Raw genomic sequence first — 22,047 nt, 5'->3', positions numbered from 1 at the left:
TCTGTGTGTGTGGCCACCTGGGAGGGTCCACTAGCAGTAGGGGGGGCACAATTTGTCACTACTTTATGGGAGGTACAGAGGGTCTGTGGGTGTTCTGACGATTACAGACTTGTTACAGACCTCCGACATGGCCTATTAAACGAATATGCTTTCTGAAATGGAGTTGAGAAATTCTGGAATGGAGCACCATTTAAAAGGTTTTGCATCTTGTTAAGGATTAAGTACCTCAAAACTATAATTACGCTTGTATATATTTCATAAACGTACACAAGCAATTTTATTGTTTTACATCTTGTGAGGCAAAAATGCACCAGAACAAAACCCTGCACTGTTACTGTGTCGCCACTCTGAAGGAGGAACTTGATTCAGTGAGAAAGCTGGGATCGAATGAATGCACTGTAGTGGAGTTAATGAAATAAAGGTGTAATCAGTGTCACTCTTTGCACCGCCTCACATCTAAACATTTCTGTCTTTATATCATCCAGTGAGGACCTCCAGTTTAAATATTTGGACAGGGGGGAAAAAAAGAGGACAACTTTTCCAAGCAGACGTGCATCTTTCCCTCCCTCTTTAACTCTTTCTCGCCTTCTCTCTCTCTATTTTTCTCATTCTCCTTCTTTCTCTCCCTCTTGTTCCTTCTCATGCTACTTTTTGTCCGCATTCCACCAGCTTCTCTCCCAAGATATAAATATCTGGCTGTGGACGGGAGTGAAAAAGATGGGTGAGATGAAGGGTGAATTGAGGTGGGAGGGAAACAAAAATGGAGAGAAAGTTGTGAGTTGTTTAAATGAAACCAGGTGCGTTGCAGCTTTGTGTGTGTGTATGTGTAAGAGTGTATGGACGGGGTCTTCTGGTGGTGGTGTGTGAGGAAGGGGTGGGGGGCTGGTCGAATGTGTGTGTGTGACTGTGTGAATCTGTGCACTGTTGTTCTGCCGGCAAACCGGACAGATTTGGAATTTTGGAATTTGGGCCGCAGACCAGGAATTTTCATCCTGGGGGGTGAGGAGAGGGGGTGGGGGGTGTTCGGAGGGGTGTCTAGGGGCGGAGGACAGCAGCGCAGGGGGCCTAGAGGGGGGGTCGGAATGGGCTGTCCCTCTCTTCCGTCTCGCCCTCCTCTGAATACATTCATACTCCAGCTGTCCGTCTCCACACTCCACTCACTCAGGACGAGGAGGCAGAACAAGGAAGAAGAAGAAAAAGGGGCCACTTAACTGAGAGACAGAGAGAAAAAAAGAGGGAGAAGCTTCCACCGGAAGAGAAGAGGAGTGCAGAGGAAGAGAGAGAGAGAAAGAGACAGACAGACACTCCAGAGGAATCCAAGGCCATAACAGGAAGAAAAAGTACCCAAGGAGTGACCAGTGAGTATAGCATTCTTTGGATTTCACATTCATTTGAAAAGAGAGGAAGATAAAACAGTGCTGGATATAATGTTCTGACTCATTTGAATCTATGTAGACTGTTAGAATGAGGTGACCATCAGGCAAGAGCAACAGAATGAAGTGAAGGCTGTAAGGAGAAGGCAGAGAGATGTGGAGAGAGTGAGAGAGAGAGACAGACTGAGGGCAGTTCTACTCAGGCTCTTTGAAGAGTTCTGTACGTCACGCTTGCTCTGTTGCACCCCTCCAAACGTGCACAGCCTCAGCGCCCTGGTGCTACTTCAGTCCAGCCACAAAGCGCTCGAATGACCCAGAATACCCTTACTGTGCAACCTTCACGCAATACCATCTCTTACAGTCAATCCCCCCCTGAGAGGGCCCAGACAGGCGTGAGTTTATTCCTTCAGTGACGGTTACTCAACCATCAGGATGCTGTTACACATCATGCTTCATTTACACTATACTGTTGCAAAACTTTCCAACCTCGCTTCCAGCTACTATTTCACAACTAGTCTAAATGTCATTCACTTCTTCTTCGACCCCCACTACAGCAACTTCGGGCAACCTTTAGAAAACCTTCATTTTTTTAATGCTGGCTTCCAATGATTTCTGACTGTCTTTTGTTTTAGCATGGGACTGTTTTCGACATATTAATCCTTTTTTTTAAACATTTTAGCACATGAAAGCTACTTTTTGGTGATTAGTGTTGCTAGAAAGAAAAAGAAACCTTTTGGCCTGCTGAGGAAACACAGGTGCCATAACAGGGAGAGAAAGCACACACAATTAAATGCCCAGCATGACATCACAGCTGAGAACAGTGGCCTACTATACGAACACAGGCCACGTCTATACTGACTGAAGTTTCATCACTTTTGTTTGTATATTTTTGTAATTACTGACATTTGGCTGCATTATTTTATATGGCTTGGTGCTGAGTTGAGCATTCATTTAATGGCAAAGAAGCATGCCAGCTCGTCACGTCTGCAGGCTCAGCGGCGCTAGAAGATCTAGCTATGTTATTCATACCTAATGTAATAAACGTGCAATAGTTAATCTCTCCAAATCTTGGAGACTGTATGTGGATCCACACTTCAATTACTTTAATAACATATTAGTTTCATAGTAGTCACTGAATAATATGCATAGAGTTAGAAGGCTTAAAGGGGAATTCCAGTGATTTTGCAAAATTTCAGCGTATTTCAACAGTTGAGATGTAAACAGTCGTTCATAGTGGGGGCTTAATCATTTAATTATGCAAAAATGTTAAAAAATCTGCAAAATTACTCTTTAAACACTTGAATTTTTTTTATCTGTACAGTGTTGAAGAAATATCCTCATGTGCAAGCATATGTTTATGTGAAAAGGCAAGGTCAACTGCACCCATGTTGCTGAGTGCTGGATCTCAGTGTGGTAAAACATAAACAGACCACTTTAGTTTACACTGGTCAGCGGTCAGTGGTGCTGCGATGGCAGGCACATCTTTGAGGGGCTGTGTAGTCCAGCTTGTCCAGAGCAGAGATGTTTTGACCACCATGACAGAATGTCAGCTTCATGCCTAGCTGAGCAGAACTGAACAGAGCATGGGCACATCACTCGTTAGTGTGTATGTGCTTGTGAGTGAGAGGTGGGAAGCATTTGTGTCTTTATGTGTGTGGTCCATCCACAGTGTTACCATGAGGGCAGGACTTTATGACCTGTCTGATTGGTGGCAGTATACTCATCAAGTGGAGAGCAGATGATGAGAGTTCGACAAAAAAGTGGCTGCACTGTCATGATGCTGACTGCACATCAAATGAGTACATTGCAATTTCACTGTCATCTGCCATATTGCACCAAATACACTACTTTAGAGTTTTATAACTAATAGATAATAGTACAAAACAAAATTTTATGATGAAATAAGAGCCACTGACATTGAGAACACACACTGCTGTTGAAAACTTTGTTTCAGTTATTTTGTTATAAGATCTAAAACTTTAGATGTGTCCAGTGTGTGATTCCCTATAACTAAAAAAATAAAATAAAAGCTGTATAACATCAAGAATGATATTATAATAAAAGTAATATCCAGAATGTTGCAAACCAAATTTTTGAAACCAGTATTTAAAACCAGGTGAGCAAATCTCAAGGCAGATAACTTGACAATACATTATTTATCATACTCTTCAAACAACTTTCCCAAAAACTTTTCAATTGTTTAATAAAAGTCCAAACGTTATTTAAAGGAGCACTCTGTCCAAATTGAAAAACATAACCACTGTTACATCCATTGTAAACTTGCGAATTAGATTTTCTGGTTTACCCCTAATGATGTATCTTGAAGGTGGAAGGAACTTTTGAAAAACTGCAGCTGCTTTGCGGTGGATACATGAAGGCAGTCTGTTTGAAATATGTTTTTTTGTGTTTGTTTCCCACTAGCTGGCTAATGCAGATAGCTAACTGTACTGTTAGGAAGCTGAATATCTTGTCTATATTTGTGTATGTCTATACTTATTAGCCTCAACATCACTTGAATGTTGAATAAAATATTAACGATTATTAATATTACAGCTGATTCCAAACCTTTGAATTGGTGGTGTATAAAGACAGAAGGCCTTGGTCAGGGCCACTCCAGGTGGACTCAGTTGCCCTGTCTGGTAAATTATGAGGGGGTTTCCTGGGAATGTTATACTCTGGGAAACAGCTATAGTCCAGATGACCTGTCCATAGAGCGGCGCCCACATCCTCGCCACTGGCATTCCAGAAAGCCAGCCGCCACTTGGAGCACCATGGCTGCCTAAATTAGCCTCGCCTCCACACTGCCCATACCCTGGCCTAGTGTCCGGCACGGACCTGCCCTGGCCTTGGGTTTGCTATGGTGGTTGATTTCGGGCTTTCCCGAGTCATGTGTCTGCCACAGTGGCAGTCTGGCCTGGGAAGCTATGAGAGTGAATAAGGGAGACAGTAAACACTCCGTGCAGATTCCTGTGAATAAGGCCACAGTGGGGACACTTGGCAACTGGCATGTGGGAACAGCAGTCTAGTCATCAGAGTCACAGACTTTCATTTGAGCTCTGAGAAAAGTAGGCTGCGTGATATGGGCAACAAAGTGGTATTGCGATTACATTGCTACATACTGTGATTTGGTTATAGTTTAAATGTATTACACATGCAGTGGTCAACTAATAATGTGAAATGGTTGTAAATTAGGCTGCTTGACAAAAAATTATTTAGTTTTGTCGAATTAGATGAAGACCTTGATTCATAGAAACAGTCACAGAAACACTCATCTGGAACTGTGATTGTTCACAGCACCCAGTAAAAACACTGGCTTTTCTCTTTATCGAAGGCATGTATGGTCAAATCTGATCACATCTGATCTGAGGGCAGACTGGGACATGTCCTTAACAAACGATCTACAAATAAGATTCTAGCATTTTGACCACTGAGCACTTGACCACTGTATTTTGACCTTGCTCCCTCTGGCATGGAGACCTTTTATAAAGTCGCAGAATACTCAACTAGGGCTGCACAATGTAAATCCAAAAATGCCTTTTACTGTCTAGTTTACGATATTTAATGAGAATATAATAAAAATAATAAAGAATTTAACCACTGCTACATCTGTTGCAAACATACTATTCACCTCCTACTGCAGTGCCACTACACTGTTAGAAATAAAGGTGCGTTTCTCGTTCTTCAAGGTACGAACAATGTAAATGTACCCTCAAAGGTACAACAGTGGTTTTAAGGTCCAGTTCTGTACCTTAAATAAGTTTTTCCCAGGTGAAAAGTACATATTTGTGACTTTTCATAACCTAATGTTTAAAACAGAACAATACATTAAAAAGCCTGGAGATGAGACGGGTATGTGGAGTCAGTACATCTTAGAAAATATAATTTCAGTGGATTATGGTACAATTATGTTCCCTGACTAAAGGTACTGAGACATACCGTTGAGGGTACCACCCCAGTGACAGTTTTGTATCTTTTTTTCAAAAGTGGTGAGTCAGATTTTCTGGTTTAAAGACAAGGAAAACCTTCTTCTGATAATGTATCTAGTGTCCACGTAATGAAATTAATTAATTAATTAATTAATATCACCCTTCACTAGAACTAAGTGGCCTAGTCCAAACGCTGAAAATTAGCCCCAGGCCAATATCCCTCCTCAACCAAACTTTACTGTGGGCACCATGCATTCCAGTTGGTAGCGTTCTCCTGGCATCTGCAAAGCCCAGATTTGTCCATCAGACAGCCAGATAGTGAAGTGTGATTCAACACTCCAGTGTACGTTTCCACTGCTCCAGAGTCCAGTGGTTGCGTGCTTTACACCACTGGCATTGTGCATTGAGATCTTAGGCTTATGCTGCTCAGCCACGGAAACCCACTTTATGAAGCTCCAGATGCACAGTTCTTGTGCTGATGTTTCTTCCAGAGGCAGTTTGGAATTCTTCAGTAAGTGACGCAACAGAGAATAGCAGATTTTTATGTGTTATGTGCTTCAGCACTCGGCAGCCCCCTCTGTGAGTTTGCGTGGTCTACCACTTTTGATTCAGCTGCTGTTGCTCCTAGTTGCTTTCATTTGACAAGGCAGAAATTTCACAAACCAACAAGGCAAAGGTGCCATCCTATGAAAGTGTCACCTTAAAATCACTGAGCTCCTCAGTACAACCCATTCTACTGCCAGTATTTGTCTATGGAGACTGCATAGCTATGTGCTTGATTTTATACACCTGCAAGTCAGAGGGAGCAATGTCAAATGGTCAGTGGCTCAATGATACTGTATGCATTTTTCTATCTTTAAGAATGTGTTTGTCTGTAATTCTGGATGACTTTAGACGTTACTTACATTGCAGGCCCTCAGAAGAGCTTTTAAGGTCACAAACAGAATGCAAGTCAGTCAGTGGAACACAGCAATTAAGTCAAAAACTTTCATTCATTGTGCATTCATCCTTTTAATGATATTTGTCCAGTCATCAGAGGCTTTCATTTGAGTTCTGAAAAAGTAGAGACTCTTTTGTGACTGTGCAGAGGTTTCTATGTCAGAGTCATCCAGCTTGATGGCCAAAATACTGTAATTCTGTCAGAGGAACAGAGCAATAAAGTCAAAAGGCTTATTTCTCAGTGCATTCATCCTTTTAATGATATTGGAGTATGTTTGTATTTGAGGCTGCCTTGCATTTCCCCATGTGTACCATAAGCCATGATGAACATCCCCTTGTGGTTTGGGCCAAAAAGCACAATAATTACATTTGGACACTGATGTAACAGAAGCAGAATGTGTGTGTGGATATGCACGTCGCCCTGCGGCTTGCTGTTTGTCACTTTGAGTCAACATGACAATACAAGTGGACGCGCAGAACTCTCCACACTACCTCTGAGGTTTGGCCTGGAGGCTCACAGAGCAAATGTCTGCGCATATGTGTATTTTTGGAGTTGAGATAACTCCTGCTTTCTGTATGACGTGCACATAGTGTTAGACTTTGTGTACGTGTGTGTTTTCAGGGAGGACAGTGGTTACAATCTTTCTCCATGGCTATTTTCTACACAGTGCAAACCGGCTAGCAGCTTTGCGCTATGCAGCCCAGAGTCAGAAATGTTTTATAAGTGTTGCGTTTGGCTGGTTTTCTATTTATTCTTTAGCTGAGAGACCTGAAAGACAGGACTTATTCAAGCTAATGGCACTACTTACAAATCTCAGTTCTCTCTCACCAAGAACATTAAATGAAGCACTGCCTAAAAGAGGCCTTTCACGCAGGCCTTCCTGCTGTTTCTCTAACCTTTTCCATGTAGAATAATGACAGATGGAACAAAAAGCATGTAGACCTACAGTCTAGGCAGGTTTTAGTGAGTATGGTTTCTGTAAAATGTAATCCACTATGATGTTATCCAATTGTCACTAAAGAGTAAGGCTAATTTTTTGCAGTTCCAATTCTGCCACCAGGGGGAGTCAGGTTACCATATACATACAGTGGCCTTGTGTTACAGCTCCAATCAAAATGTTAATTCTCAGCTGAAACCTATGTAAACTGATCCTTTTCAACAAACCGAGTGTCTATGCATCAGTAAAACAGTCCAAAACTTACAAACCTGGAGATCAAGCAGGTATGAAAAAGAGTATGAAAAACACACATAAAACAGTGCACTAAAGCTGAGTGTATGCTGAGTAAAAGGGCCCATTTTTGGAAAAACTGGAGTTGTAGTAGTAGTATGTAGTATGTAAACATTCTTTCAATACTGTTGGCTCCCCTGTCTATACAGTCCATATATGGAAACTAAGCTGCAAAAACAGTCTGTTTTGAATGTATTGTTTGCATGATGTCACAACTGACCAATACATTTAAATATTCAATGTAGAACATTTCAGCCCCACCTATTCTCATTGAAGTTATAAGGAGTGTTTCAGCCCAGCCTGCTTTCTGAATAAGGCACAATACAGGGAAGCCAATAAGAACACAGTTCATTAACATATATGATGTCACGCAAACCATTACATTTGCATTTGCCTGTTTAATTCTAAGGGATAAAGAGAGGTTGGGAATGTCGAAATGGCTGTTAAAAAAGGTAAAAAAAACAGATTATTGGCCCTTTAACACAGAACATTCTGATACTGACAATCTGCTCTAACTTTGGGTGATAAGAAGCTTACATCTGGTAAAGAATTCAAACCTGTCACTAAGGTTCTCCTATCTTTCTCTTTTTCTCTCTCTTGCAGGGCCCAAAGTGTGATTTTAGACCCTTGTTAAAGCCAGCAGCTGCTTTCAGTCCTACCTGAGGCCCTGCAGCGTGTGTCAGCGCGTGCGTGCGTGTGTGTGTGTACGTGAACGCTTGTTTTTTTGTGTGTGTGTAACCAACACCCTCCCGGTGTGAGTTTTCTCTGAGCTCCAAAAGAGCCAGGTGAAAGTGTCTGTGTGCGAGGATGCGCTCCATGTGTGTTTTGTTTTTTTGTGTGTGTGTTTCGATGTTCCTCCACCGTGCTATTTCACAGCCGCCCACAGAAAGTGACACCTACACGGTAAGGAGGGAGGAAGCAGTTTCCCACTCTCTGTCTGTCTGTCTGTCTGTCTCTCTCATCCGTATGTCTACAATCATACAGTAAGAAAGCATTTGTATTCATACACCGTATCTCTGGCTAAACATTCTTCTGCAGGAGTGCACAGATGGCTATCACTGGGATCCACAGACTCAACACTGCAAAGGTAAACCATGTCCATCCTTCCTCGTCACAGAGCATACAAAACATTCATGTCCTTACATTTTTGAAGTTCTCAACGAGCACCTTAAAGGGCTTATATCCTACATTTGTCATGTATGTTATTTTTCCCTTTTAGTCCACTTACAAGCTACAATTGTGTGTTTTTGTACCAAAAACTGTCATAATTCAGTTCATGAGCACTTCTCTGTTCTGCACTGTTTCAGTTGTGCCTTACTGAGAAAGTGCAGGTAACAGTGCTGTTAAACTTAGACTGAAAACATCAGGGACGTTGGTAACTTCATTAAGTACTGAATCCTTTGGAAGGCTGCAATGATATAATAGCTTCCTGACAGCCATGAATGGCACAACAATTAAAGGGCCCATATCATGGAAAACTGTGTATGTAAACACTGTTAAATATTTCAAAAGATACTGTATACTCCCCAGTCCATCCAGTATATATCATAACTGCTGCAAAAACAGCCAGTTTTGAATTCACTGTGATGTCACACAAAGCGTCACATTTACATATATCCACATTTTCGGCTTATGGCAGTTTAGCTCCATCCATTCACATGGGAGTTATAAAAAGTGTTTCAACCTGGAATGTTTTTCGAATGTGGCACAACATAGGAAGACAGCTCAATGACATACACCAGTCTTAAAGGCACAGTAACAAAAACAGCCTGTTAATTCTAAGACTTAAATAAAAAGTTGGAAAATGGTCATGTAAAAATGAACTGTCATACACAAAACTTCACAAATCTTATAAGTGAATCCCAGAGAAAAAATAAAAGAATAATGCATGATATGAGCCCTAATTGTACCTCCCCTTGCAACATCACAGTCATGATGAGTTCAGTTTTTTTTGCAGATTAGTTACCAAACATGAACTGTATGTGTTATATATGGACTATGGAGCAGATGGTACATTTTGAAACTATAACAATGTTTATTTAGTACATCAAACAACATAAACAAAACTTGTTTTTCCAATATATGAGCCCAAAAAACAGCATGCATTCCAAATGAAGCCCTAATAATCTGACTACATTTCCTTCTCCTCCTCAGACATAAATGAATGTGAAACCATCCCAGAGGCGTGTAAGGGTGAGATGAAGTGCTTCAACCATTACGGTGGTTACCTGTGCCTGCCTCGCTCGGCCTCAGTCATCCCAGCCCATGACCCACCCAACCAAATCCCCCCTGGCCTGGACAATCCGCCCAGCGAGCCTTACAATCCCTGTCCTGCCGGCTATGAGCCGCAGGGGGACAGCTGCGTGGGTGAGTGCGTGGGTGTGGGAGTGTGTGTGTTTGAGGGGGTTACTGTGATTGTGGGTGTTAGTGAACAGGTGGCAGGTGGCTGTAAGTGACTGAGTGAGTGAGTGAGTGAGTGTGTGTGTGTGTGTGTGTGTGTGTGTGTGTGTGTGTGTGGTGCTGGCTGTTATGAAAACGTCGTGTTGAGGAACTGCTGAGTAAAGGCACTGTGGGGGCGTTCGCATCCATAGCTGGATTTAAGAAAAGACCCAGAAATTTTAACCCAGGCTTTTGGGTTATGTGCGTGAGAGAGTGTTTATTGAGGGGTTTATGGGCGCCTGGATGATTCAGATACAAACAGGTGGTATGTAGGGCAGGGGCCGTCTAGTTTTCGGGCACGATCGTGGGAGTGTTGCTGGGGGTTGGCAGGGGGCTGGTCTGCAGGAGGTCGAGGGGATTTAAAGGCTAACATCTCCCAGCTGCTATCAGCAGTCAAGAGCTCATTAACACACACCACAGTTGCACTACTGGGAAGCTCACTCAGCTAGTTGTCTATGTATTCCGATTCTTTAAGCCATTTGCCATGTAACAGTAAGTGGCCTCATGTTGTAATAACAAAATACCAGCACAGCAACACAACATATAGTGTTCAACAATGTGTCTCTTCTGGGGTATAAATCTCTGACCTGACAAATTGATTATGATTCACTGCATCATAAACTCAAATTTCAACACAATTTGATTTTACTCTTTTGGTACAATTCAACAATATCTTTGAAAATACACTCAATACACAAGTTGATTAATTCTAATGAAATGTAGACAATAAAAATAATTATTTTTACATTTAAAAATAGAATGATCATTTTGTTTTGTCTAAATAATGTGTGAGTGCATACATTATTGACTATTATTTTAACTGGCTGTGATGCATTACAACACTCTAGATCAATGCATTTGGCCAGTTGCAAAATAATGACTGACATGCCTCTCAGCCAATCACAGCCATCTCTAAGCCTTACTTCCTCCGTCAAGAGTAGGAAAAACTCTCACAAACTCATTGCAAAAAACCTGCAGTGGGCATTAGCTGGTTAATCACGTTAGATTTTCTTAACTCTGCTGCTGACAGTTAGCTCAATAAATTAGCCACATAAAACAGAACTGTAGAGTGTTTACATTTGAGAAAAATTTATTCTGTGTAAAAAAAACCTAAATGTACTTGTACATCATCGTTTGCATTGTTTCATTAAAGTTGGATAAAATACCTTGTGTACAAGACGACAAATCCTCCTCAGTATTTAACACTGCTCTGACTAGCTCCAATGTTAGCTTTAGCATTAGCTCATCTAAAAGATTTTAAAGAGCTTTCTTAGCTCAAAAATTTTCTTCATTAGAAATGAAGATGTGCTGTTTAAATGTCCCGTTGCTAAACGTTTTTCCTGGTCAGATTAATGTAAACATGTTTTTTTCTTAAGATGTTTTCATATTGGCAATTCTCAAACACATCTGCACTGAGCAAGCCTGCTGATTTTTGAATAATTAAATGTCCTCAGGTACACTCCTATCTGTGTTACTGTTTTAAAGTTTTCTTTGTGCGACTGAGCTTTTAAGTCCAGTGCTATGGGTGCTAGCAGGTAGCCTGGGCAGAAAGTTTGCTGGACATAGCAACTGTAACTGAGCAAAGTGTGACATTTCAGAATTTTGCAAACTATAATTTGAATTGCCATCTTCAGATTGATGTCTCACGACGCACTGATGCATATACCCCTATTTTTCACATACTATAACCTGAAAAGTGGTCTGTTTTCTTGATGTCTTGCTAACTCTTACACACATACAGATGTGGATGAATGTGAACGTGATGAGCACGACTGCCAACCCAGCCAGGATTGCATCAACACAGAGGGCTCTTTCACCTGCCAGTGCCCGGGTGGATACCGCAAAGTGGGAACAGAATGCATTGGTGAAACAACTTATTCTCTTAGCTTTAATACTGAAAGTCATACAATAGAACAAACTTCCATACACAGTCCTATTTTAGTTTGAGTATATATGATGAATGTTGATGAATGGATGAATGTTCATAGAATGTGAGTAGATCACATCCTTAATGAGCATTATTTTTCACCATTGGTTCCCAAGCCTGGTGCTGGAGTACCCATGCACATTTGAGTATATTTCCTGCATGACAACGTAAACTCAGGAATGTTAGATTAAGTGTGTTAGAGCAAGGAAAACAGGGCTGGGATACTCCAGGACCAGGTGATGGGAACCACTGTATTTAACCAATGGCTCAGAAGGGCATCAGTGACTTTAGATCAGGGGTCTTCAGCTCTGGTTCTGGAGGACCGGTGTTGAGCCCAGTTTGCTGATTTTATTGCTCAAACACACCTGATTCAACTCATTTGTTGAATTGGTGTGTTTAATTGGTTTTGTTAGGCCACAGTTAGGCCACAGTATAGAGCCATTTAACATTTTGTTTTTTCATCAGTTTGGAAAATCTATCAGTGATCACAAACCCTGGTCCTGGAGATCAATCTTGCTGCAGAGTTTAGTTCCAACCTGCATCTAACATGATGCCTCCCACCCCCCTTATCTAACACCAATACATCTGATCCAGCACTTCTTAAGGACTTCTGAAGAAATTCATTAGCTGAAGCAGATGTGGCAGATTGTGCTTGGAACTAGACTTTGCAGGAAGGTAGTTCCTCGTTTCAGTACTTTTTTTTTTTTAGCATGCCCTTTAAAAAAGTTTTTGACTCACCACTCGGAAGTATGTCATACCCACGTTACACAAGTGGCCACTCCAAGCAGAAAAGGAGGAGAGAGGAATGGATTTTTTGATTCTGAATGCTAGTTTAGGCCTATTGTGATAATAAGCTAGATGTGCAAACTTTGCAATGCAAAACTTTTTTTTTTTGTTTTTGAGAAGCTGAATAATGGCTCTGGCTGAAAGCTTTAGTTTACAAACATGCTGTATAAAGCCTTTAGCTTTCTAAATAGCAAGCTACCAGAGTAAAGTGTTGAAATTATAACAGCAGCCATGTATAACAGAAGAAGTAGTTTGCAACCTAAAGCCCAGCAAATAAAATGTCACAGTTTTGAAATATTAAGCATTTTTATAGTATTTTACTGCTATTACTTATAAACAGCTTCTCCCGAAGTCGACAGTGGTGTTGCCCTTTTGCCCCTTTGATTATAAATAATAAACTTCACTTGATGTAGTAAACTTAAGGGAACAGCCCTTAAGATGGCGTTGGGATTCCTCTGAGGGGAAGTGCTGAGGCCAAGTGAATGAGGGCTTGTCAAAACTAGTGTTGAAATGACTGATAGATCTCTCGGACAAGAGTTGGTAACCACTGATCTATGTCATTAGCACATAAGCTTTCCAGTCCTGCTGTAGGATTACCTCTTGCTCTGCATATTTTAAAGTTTTCTCTGCTCTAACACACATGATTATAAGTCCAACTAATTATATAATTACAAGTCCTTTTTGAGTTGATGTGGGTGAGTTATATTAAGAAAACACTGAAATGCTCAGGACCAGGTCTGGGAGACTCTGTCCTTAAACTTAGTCTCACATATTGACCAAACTGAAAGAGGCAAATGAAGAAAAATGATTCAGCAGTGATCCTGTCCATGCTGATGAAGGATAAAGGAATGCACTGTACTCATCCTTCATGTGAACTCCTTGCTTTGCTTTCTGTTGTCAGACATTGATGAGTGTCGGTACCGGTACTGCCAGCACCGCTGCGTTAATGTTCCGGGCTCTTTCTCCTGCCAGTGCGAGCCTGGCTTCCAGCTGGCTGGCAACAATCGCTCTTGCATTGGTGAGTGTGCCCACGCGCAGCCACCCCCGCACATAGCCAATAACGCCGTACCCTGAGTCATAGGCCGGTACCCCCCCACCCTTCCCCACCCAACTCTCCACACACTCATGCTGTGCACATACAATCATTCGGAAAGCCAAACCCACACACTGTTGCACAATGTCATCCTACACCTCAGCTTCTCTGAATGAGGGCCAAAGTCAAAACAAACTGCTGCAACACCTCCAATTAGGTGAATAAGGGACACTGCAGAGGCTTAAGGGAGTAGTTACTGTGGTATTCTGAAATACGGGGGTGAGATCTTCTCCACTACTGGTTTATCTGCATTATTAAAGCATTTGGAGAAGACACAATGAGTGGAAAACTATGTTGAGCTATTCCTGTGCTCAGTACCATGATTACACTTACGCTGGGCCGTATGAAGAGCATGTGACCACCGAGGTACTGTGTATTACTTAGTCAATGATGTCTTAAGAATAAACAGGGTTCTGTATTAGCATTTACTGAATGCACTGACTGCATTATTCTCAAGAAAATGTGCTTTTTCCTCCATGTCTGTAATCTGTGTTGATGTGTCATACTCTTTGGATTCAGATGTGGATGAGTGTAACATGGGCGCCCCCTGCAGTCAGAGGTGTTATAACACTTACGGCACTTTTCTCTGCCGCTGTGAGCAAGGTTATGAGCTGGGGCCTGATGGATTTGCCTGCAAAGGTAAGTAGTTGACACTAGAGGTGTCATAATATCATTTGTTCCTTTCCCATATTGATCCAATATTTTTTACATCTTTAGAAACTAAACTTTACCAATTTTAATTGAAACACTTAAGCAAATAAAAATAGGCTATCATGCTCAAACTACTAAAACACACCACTACCCCACAGTAAGAAATAAACAGCATAAACATCACATCACATCACATCACACAATGTGCTATTTCAGGCCTGATTTGCTACAGGATTGGATTCATGCTTTCATGCTTTTTCCCCTTCGTTATCCGATCCAGCATTTTTTATACTTATTTCAGCCCAATACAGATACCCAGTATTGGATTGTACCATCTCTAATTAAAAGAAGAACATTTTCTTTTGGGTAAGATGAAAAATCTTACCAATTAGTTGCTGTTTACTCTTTAGCCCAGATTTCACGTTATTTTTAGAGTACGAATCTGATTTTTCTTATAAATGTGATAAAGATCTGATTATTTACTGAGCTGCGTGAACACAGAAATGAGATCTTTTCAAATCAGATTTGAACCACTTTTATATGTTGGTTGGATTGGACACGTATCTGATATTCTTGTGTTTTTTCTTCTTTACTGCATGTGCACATATCACAGCAGTGGCTAAATTGCCGATTGGGCAGGGGTGTGTTTACACTAATGTCCAATATGAGTCACAAACCATTTAGGTAGAAAGAATGGATCTGGGCAAAAAACCGAATGGTGCAGTAAGGCTTAGAATGTGAACGGAGCCTTACTCAGTCTCTTTCTCTTTCTCTCTCTCTGCCTGTAGACATAGATGAATGCAGTTACTCCAGTTATCTTTGCCAGTATCAATGTGTCAACGAGCCTGGCAAGTTCTCCTGCATCTGTCCAGAGGGCTACCAGCTACTTGGGACTCGCCTCTGCCAAGGTCAGCCTCTACCTCTCCTCTTCTCCCTTTCGTTCCTTTCTTCTTTTGAAGGAATACTTTGGAATTCTATTTTCTGCAAAATTTCCATTTAAGCCAAATATAGCCGATCAGCTTAGACATGTTTGGTATCTGAAGTTTACTTCTTTAGTTTTGCTAAATCTACAAGCGTAATGTATCTAAAAAGACAAGGAAGCTTATACAAAGTCTTATAGAAAAGTACATTTTAGCATTGTTAAAACAGCAGTAGCAGCAGTCCAATTTTTGCTCATACTTTTGTCCATTTTATTTTATAGTTATACAAGGTCAGAAACATGTAACATTGCTGTTCAAAAAAAAAAAAAAGGTTTTCATTTTTTTTTATTTTGATTTTTCTACATAATTTGAGCACAGCAGCTTCCCTTTACATTGTTTGAAACTTGCATGATGAATGGTCCAATATAAATGCTCCTAAATTACTTTACATTAACTTACATTAAAATCAAAGAATGTTTGAACATTTTGGAGATGCAGCGATAAGCAAGTAGGATTGCACTGATAAGAGAATTGCTGATATGCTGTAATTCTGATGGACATATCTGCTGATGCTGATGCTGATACATCAGCATTTATAGAATGTATAAATCTGGTACTAGATCCACCTGGATTAGCATTACAGAGAAATATAAGATCTATTTCTGTACAATACAAAGTCATTAGGGTTACAAATTGTGAGCTACATTGGCATCGTAACTCTAGTGCAAACCTTAAGAAGCAAACTTCAGACAACAATCATGTCTTGACTGATGGATTACATTTAAGAGAAGAGGAAATTGTGCAAATTGATTTTTTTTGCCAAATTGCTTTAAAAGGACACTGCTGAAATACAGTTACTCAACTGTATCTTGTCATTTGGCTCCATTGCTGTTCCCTGAATGCAGATATAAATGAGTGTGAGACAGGCACACACAAGTGCGCTGATGGCCAGACCTGTGTGAACATTCACGGCGGACATCAGTGTGTCGACACGAACCGCTGTCAGGAGCCCTACGTTCAAGTGTCGGACAAGTGAGCAAGCAAACGTACACATGCACACGCACGTACTCACTCTCTCTGGGGCCTCTTCTGTAAATCTATGTGTGTCAGATGCATCTGTTCGAGGCATACCTTAGATGATTTCCGAAATTGCGCTGTTTGTTTTTCCATATCTCTGGCCTGTTTCCTCAACCCCTGCCTTTGAGCACACTTCAATATAATCAGCATATTTCCACAAAGTCTGAAATTGATAACAGGTGGCCCAGGCAGATTTACGTTTTGAAGAAATGTCTGGAGGTAAATGGAGGGCATCCAACATTTTAAGTTAATTTGTCTGGCATGCGGTGCACATTCAATTGTAATTTGGTACGTTCGTGGCTTAAATCATCATTAGTCATGGAACATCTTGAAGCGGTAGATGAGAAGAACAGTATGAGTGTGAATTAGTTTGCTTCTGACAAATGAAGACATAAGCAAGGCCTTGTTGTAATCATCACAGGATTCCATGAGGCATATCAATTCCGGTCAGCTTTCTGCTGTGCTCTCACTTCTTTAGGAAAACTGTGCTTTTTTGAGCCATTTGCAAGTTACAAAACACTGTACTGTAACTTTCTCGTGTCTGTGCAGTCGGTGCGTGTGTCCTGTTACCAAACCTGGCTGTCGGGACTTGCCATTCTCTATTGTGCATCGTTACATGAGCATCACCTCAGAGCGCTCCGTCCCCTCCGACATCTTCCAGATTCAGGCCACCAGCGTTTATCCCGGAGCCTACAACACCTTCCGCATCCGCTCAGGAGATGACAATGGAGACTTCTACATCAGGGTGAGATTTGAATTATCCACTTTTATTGATCTTAACTCTTCACTGCTGTTGGATTTCCAAAAGTTGCCCCATTAGATTGTAGCTTTTGGATCAGATTATGTCCTGCAATCTGGCAATTTCAGACATTTAACCAAATCCAGAAGCCAAAATCTGATAGGGTAAGTGGCCCAGAGAAGAAAAAGCCCTGTTAACAGTGGAAGAAAGCCAATGTTTGAGGACAATGCAGTCGTATTTTGGTGCCAGCTTTTCAGCTTACAGCTATTAATAGCCTGAGGAGAAGGGGGGCACTTCAAGGCAAGATTGCTGATATATTGTAGGTTAGTGTGTGTGCCAAGCTGGAGCTGTAAGTGTGTGGAGTAAAGTAGATTGCATGTGCCAGCATAGAAGAATTACAGCCTTAGTGCAGCCTCTCACAAAGTCCATTATGACCAGAGGAGTAGAGATTACACCTCACTCATAACAGGCCATTATTTCCCATTAATCATTTCTCAGTAATGCCATGTTCTAAGCACACCCTGTGGTCTCTTCTCTCAGCAAATCAACAACATCAGTGCCATGCTGGTGCTGGCCCGTGCCGTGAATGGACCCAAAGAGTACGTTTTGGACTTAGAGATGATTTCGGTCAACCCCCTCATGAGCTACCAGACCAGTTCTGCTCTTCGCTTAACAGTCTACGTGGGGCCTTATGCTTTCTAAGAGAGGATTCCATTTAAAGCCACAGAGGGAGGGGTGGGGGGTGAATGGCTAGCAAATGAAAAAGTGGTAGAGGTGTGGACACAAGGACGACTAACATATCAAGTAAAGGCGAGGGAGATATTGGCATGATTAAATACTCCAGTGTTTTTTCAACCTAACCTATCTGGAACATCAATACCGTACTGACAATTACCTTAGACAGTAAATTTGACACTTTTCCATAGGGATGCACAATGATTTCAGAATCATATTGATATTTGCTTTAAAAAACGTAAATTTCACATTTTTCTAGTATTTGAAGCCTACACAAGTTTGGGGGATTTGGAGCTATCTGTGATGTGTAATTGCACACAACATCCGGAAGAACATTTTGTAATATTGGTTGTGCTTCCATGAGTGGATGAATCTCATGATTGTGAGCGCACATAAAGTATTCAAAGAGAACTCAAAACGAGGTGAAGGATGTGTCTTCTGACGATGTGAGTGAATTATCTACTACTGTCATCTTCCACAGTATAATGTTGATTTTGCATTTGCAATCTAAACATTCAGCTGTTAACCTAAACATGTGACTTTAATTACTAATGATGTATGATGTGGTCCTGCAAAATCCGACCCGACACCTCTGATATTTAAATTACCAAATTTCAGACTTCACAGTGACTCGCAGCACTGCACACATACCCCATATTTTAGAGTCTTTCTCCTGACCCAGTAATGCTACTTCTTTAAATTTTAACCAAAAATCTTACGCAGTGCAGCTTTAATTCTACTCCAGAAGAGCAAAAGTTATAGGTCTTTAGGTGACCCTGGGGTGCTGTGCTAAAATGTGTGTTTTTTTAATAAATTTTACTGCAGAATGTACAGAAATGAATGTTTTATTTCACTATTCATGCTAATTCAGGTAGGTTTCCCACTTGTTAGTCCCAATTTCTACATTGTATTCTATACAGCTTATGTATCAACATAAAAATATGAAAAATATTGGATGTCGGCCCACAATTCCCATTTAGGCGCATCCCCACTTTTCTCTGTACTTCAGCCAGCACCTGCCCATTGGCTTCCATCAATGGTATGATTCAAGTCAACAGGTTTTCAGTTATTTTACTAAAAACAGAAAAGTGTTAAAAGTTATTGTCCCTGGTAATCAAGCATATGCTACAGATGCAGCAGATAGAGACTAGGTTAAAAAATTCTGGAGTATTCCTTTAAGTTTGCTGGTCTGCCAAGCAGTCTCCTGAGAAATCAAACAAAACTACACAACTACTACATCACAAAGTCTTGAAGACAGGCACTATGTTTTGCAGATATATTCACACAACACATGATGCTACTATATTGTGTTGTGTTATAGAAATAGCGAAGATAGCAGCTGCACTATGATTTCAGAATCTGCTGTACGACCTATATAGGCTTTCGTTTTCTTTCATCTGGCCTTTCTTATCCCTCTCATGTCATCTAGGCTCATTTTCAAGATGGCTACTTTTGCCCGAGGATGTTTTTTATTCTATGTCTGCCTCTTGGTGCAAACTCATTCCACTGATTAGTTCCTCTGCCATAGCACTCACTGATGGACCAGCATAATTACATTACGTTCCACCTCCCCCTCCCTCTTTTTCAGATATATGTAGCAGTGTTAAAGCACAAATACTATATGCGCCTCTGCATACTGTCCTTCAGTCATGATCATGATCGATCCTCTTGAGCTTAGTGTACATTGGGAGACGCTGCCGTTATTCAATAACCACTCAGTCCTCATCTACATCTCTACATCCTCTACCAAGCCAAAACCATCACTAATATTCATTTTATTATTATTATTATTATTGTTTTTTTGTAGTTGTCATACCATGCTGTCAGTGTTGTACTTTTTATGTCCTGGAATTATTACTGTAATAAATATGATAATACCAAACCCATCTGGCTACAGATCCGTATGTGTGTGCCTTGACTTGATTTGCATCAGGATCTAAATTTAGCACTGACGCTAATCCTGGTTCTTTTTTTATCTCTGTGCTTTGCCTACTCACTCTATGCATGTGCCACACTGAATCTGTCCAACTTCTCCCTCCTGAGTCGTCTGACTACACAATAGATCAAAATTCTGATGTGGAACCTGTTGACCAGCAACAGCACAGCTGAGGCCTTCGGCGTCACTGCCTGGGGTTCACTGTTTAGAACCAGGCACAATAAACAAGCAAGCAAATAAACAAACAAACAATCTGATATCAAAATGCTCTTGAGGTCCAGCCTTAGTTCATCTTTAGATCCACATTCTTGGCACCGTTCAAGCAAAGACCATTTGTGCGCCAGTGTAATTTGTTTTCAGTGCTGCTTTCGCAAAAGCTGCCAAAGCAGCTTAGGAGAGTTTTTTGGATCGGATGCAGCGAGTGAGCCATGAAGAGCTATTCCCGGGAGCCTCAGCAGCATAATGCCTTATGGGGGATCCCACTCTGCTAGCAGGGAATCCTTTCCTGCTTGGCAACAGGCAGCTGTTACGGACACAGAGCCGAAGAGACAGGAAGAGCCCGGATCATAATAGGATGACTGTAGTTGGAAATGTGGGATAATGAGATAATCAGTAGGACAGTGGGATAATCTCATAAGACAAGTGTGCGTGCATGTGACCAGTGTAACCTAACAAAGGGGGGTGTGTTCTAATCATTAAAGGATGACCAATTCAATCTTCCTCCATCAAAATGAACGATTCATGATTTCTGCATTATTAAGTGGTTAAGAAGTAAACAGAGACATTCAGAGTGGTTTGAGGCGACAAGCTCTGTCAGAGTCAGAATTGTTCACTGTGCTGGTGATAGGAACCAGACGTCTAAAGAGTTTAATGCATTTAAAAGCTACCTCACAGAAATTTATTATACGAACTGGTTATGAACACGTTGCCTTTTTCAATACCTTAATAGCAGAGAGGTATATGCAGGGCATTGTAAGGCAAAACAGTACCCAAAGAAAACTTGTTTTATTCAAATTTACATCTATTCTATTATTATCAACATTACATATGAAGACTAGGTAAAGTAAATGCTATATTTGCATAGACGTCATAACCCTTGGTCCTTTCACCACTACTGTAAAGAAATCTGAGTTAGTGTAGTTCATTTACTATAAACCATTTCACATTAAGCCAACCTGAATGACTTTGATCACATCGCAGTGTTTGAATTATGTAGAAAATCTCAAAATGTATTAATTTCCCTTTAATCCACTTCTGAAAGCATCACAGATAGAATGAGACAGTGAGTTCAGCATGGCCAATTCCAAGTGCCAGTTAGGGGTATAAAGACTCCCAGCACTGGGCTGTGGAGAAGTGGACCTGCATTCCCTGGAGTGATGGAGCACCATCCCATACCTTTGGGATGAGTTGGAGTGATCCAGGACTGATCATCCAACATCAGTACCAACCCTCACTAATGATCTTGTGGCTAAAAGCAGTCAAATCCTCACAGCAATGTTCTAACATGTAGTACAAGAAGAGTAGAGACTGTTACTGCAGCAAAGGGGGACAGAATCTCTATTAATACCCTTGATTTCAGAAGAAACGTGGGATGAGCAGGTCTACATATAGACATATAGTGTATGAGTGCAGTTATAGATGGGCTAAGTGTGAACACTGCATGTGCTTTTTAAGACTGCCAGTCTCAAAAACCAACATAGTCAATTAAGTTAAAAAAGAGACAACACGAATCCAGGATAGAAGATAAGCGGTGATGCTCGTAAGTCAAAGCTTCAGCGGCCTGCCAGCACCACGCACCATCCCAGTGTCCTCCCAGTATACGCCAACACACACACATTCCCCCATTCTCTTTTCTTACTGATGATGACTCATTCTCTGCAAAGTCTTACATAATTATAGCAGGGAGATTGTGACACTTGTCTGCCACAGGGGGGCAGTGTGGCACACCGATTCAAAGCTGAGCCCAAAATAGGAACAAACTGAAGTGATGGAATCTTGCTGCTAGTTTTGTAACCTAATTGACCAGTGAACCCATTTTTCCCCACTCTTCTTTCCATGAACTACTGAACAATGCTGGTGGATAGTAATTGGTTACAGGCACAGATGGACTTGTGTATGCTCACCTTGGCCATGGATAAATTAATGTATACTAAGACAGACAGACAGACTTAGAAAACCACACTTGATGGATCCCATAGACTAGGCTTTCTCCCCAAAAACATACACTCACCTATACAGTACAGTGAGTGTTGGAGACCGCTCTTCATTTATTTCCAG

General features: G+C 41.1%; 1 protein-coding gene across 1 annotated transcript; it reads left to right on the top strand.

The window, feature by feature from the left end:
- The first annotated feature begins 1,063 nt into the window (after positions 1-1,063).
- Positions 1,064-19,730, top strand: efemp2a (EGF containing fibulin extracellular matrix protein 2a). The gene is made up of 11 exons (XM_036568694.1): positions 1,064-1,358; positions 8,071-8,370; positions 8,506-8,554; positions 9,622-9,834; positions 11,648-11,770; positions 13,521-13,637; positions 14,232-14,351; positions 15,152-15,271; positions 16,189-16,315; positions 16,910-17,105; positions 17,640-19,730. The coding sequence occupies exons 2-11, from the start codon at positions 8,275-8,277 to the stop codon at positions 17,799-17,801; spliced, it is 1,323 nt and encodes a 440-aa protein (XP_036424587.1). The 5' UTR covers positions 1,064-1,358; positions 8,071-8,274; the 3' UTR covers positions 17,802-19,730.
- Positions 19,731-22,047: the final 2,317 nt, after the last annotated feature.

The sequence above is a fragment of the Colossoma macropomum genome, unplaced genomic scaffold (assembly GCF_904425465.1).
Source record: "Colossoma macropomum unplaced genomic scaffold, Colossoma_macropomum, whole genome shotgun sequence".
Lineage (NCBI taxonomy): Eukaryota > Metazoa > Chordata > Actinopteri > Characiformes > Serrasalmidae > Colossoma > Colossoma macropomum.
This window is presented reverse-complemented; position numbering and strand designations above follow the sequence as displayed.

Excerpts from the sequence above, each read along its gene's own strand:
- efemp2a (XM_036568694.1), top strand. The coding sequence starts at position 8,275 with ATGCGCTCCATGTGTGTTTTGTTTTTTTGTGTGTGTGTTTCGATGTTC. Across the intron at positions 11,771-13,520 it reads AGTGGGAACAGAATGCATTG|ACATTGATGAGTGTCGGTAC; the intron begins GTGAAACAACTT and ends TTCTGTTGTCAG. Across the intron at positions 16,316-16,909 it reads TACGTTCAAGTGTCGGACAA|TCGGTGCGTGTGTCCTGTTA; the intron begins GTGAGCAAGCAA and ends GTGTCTGTGCAG.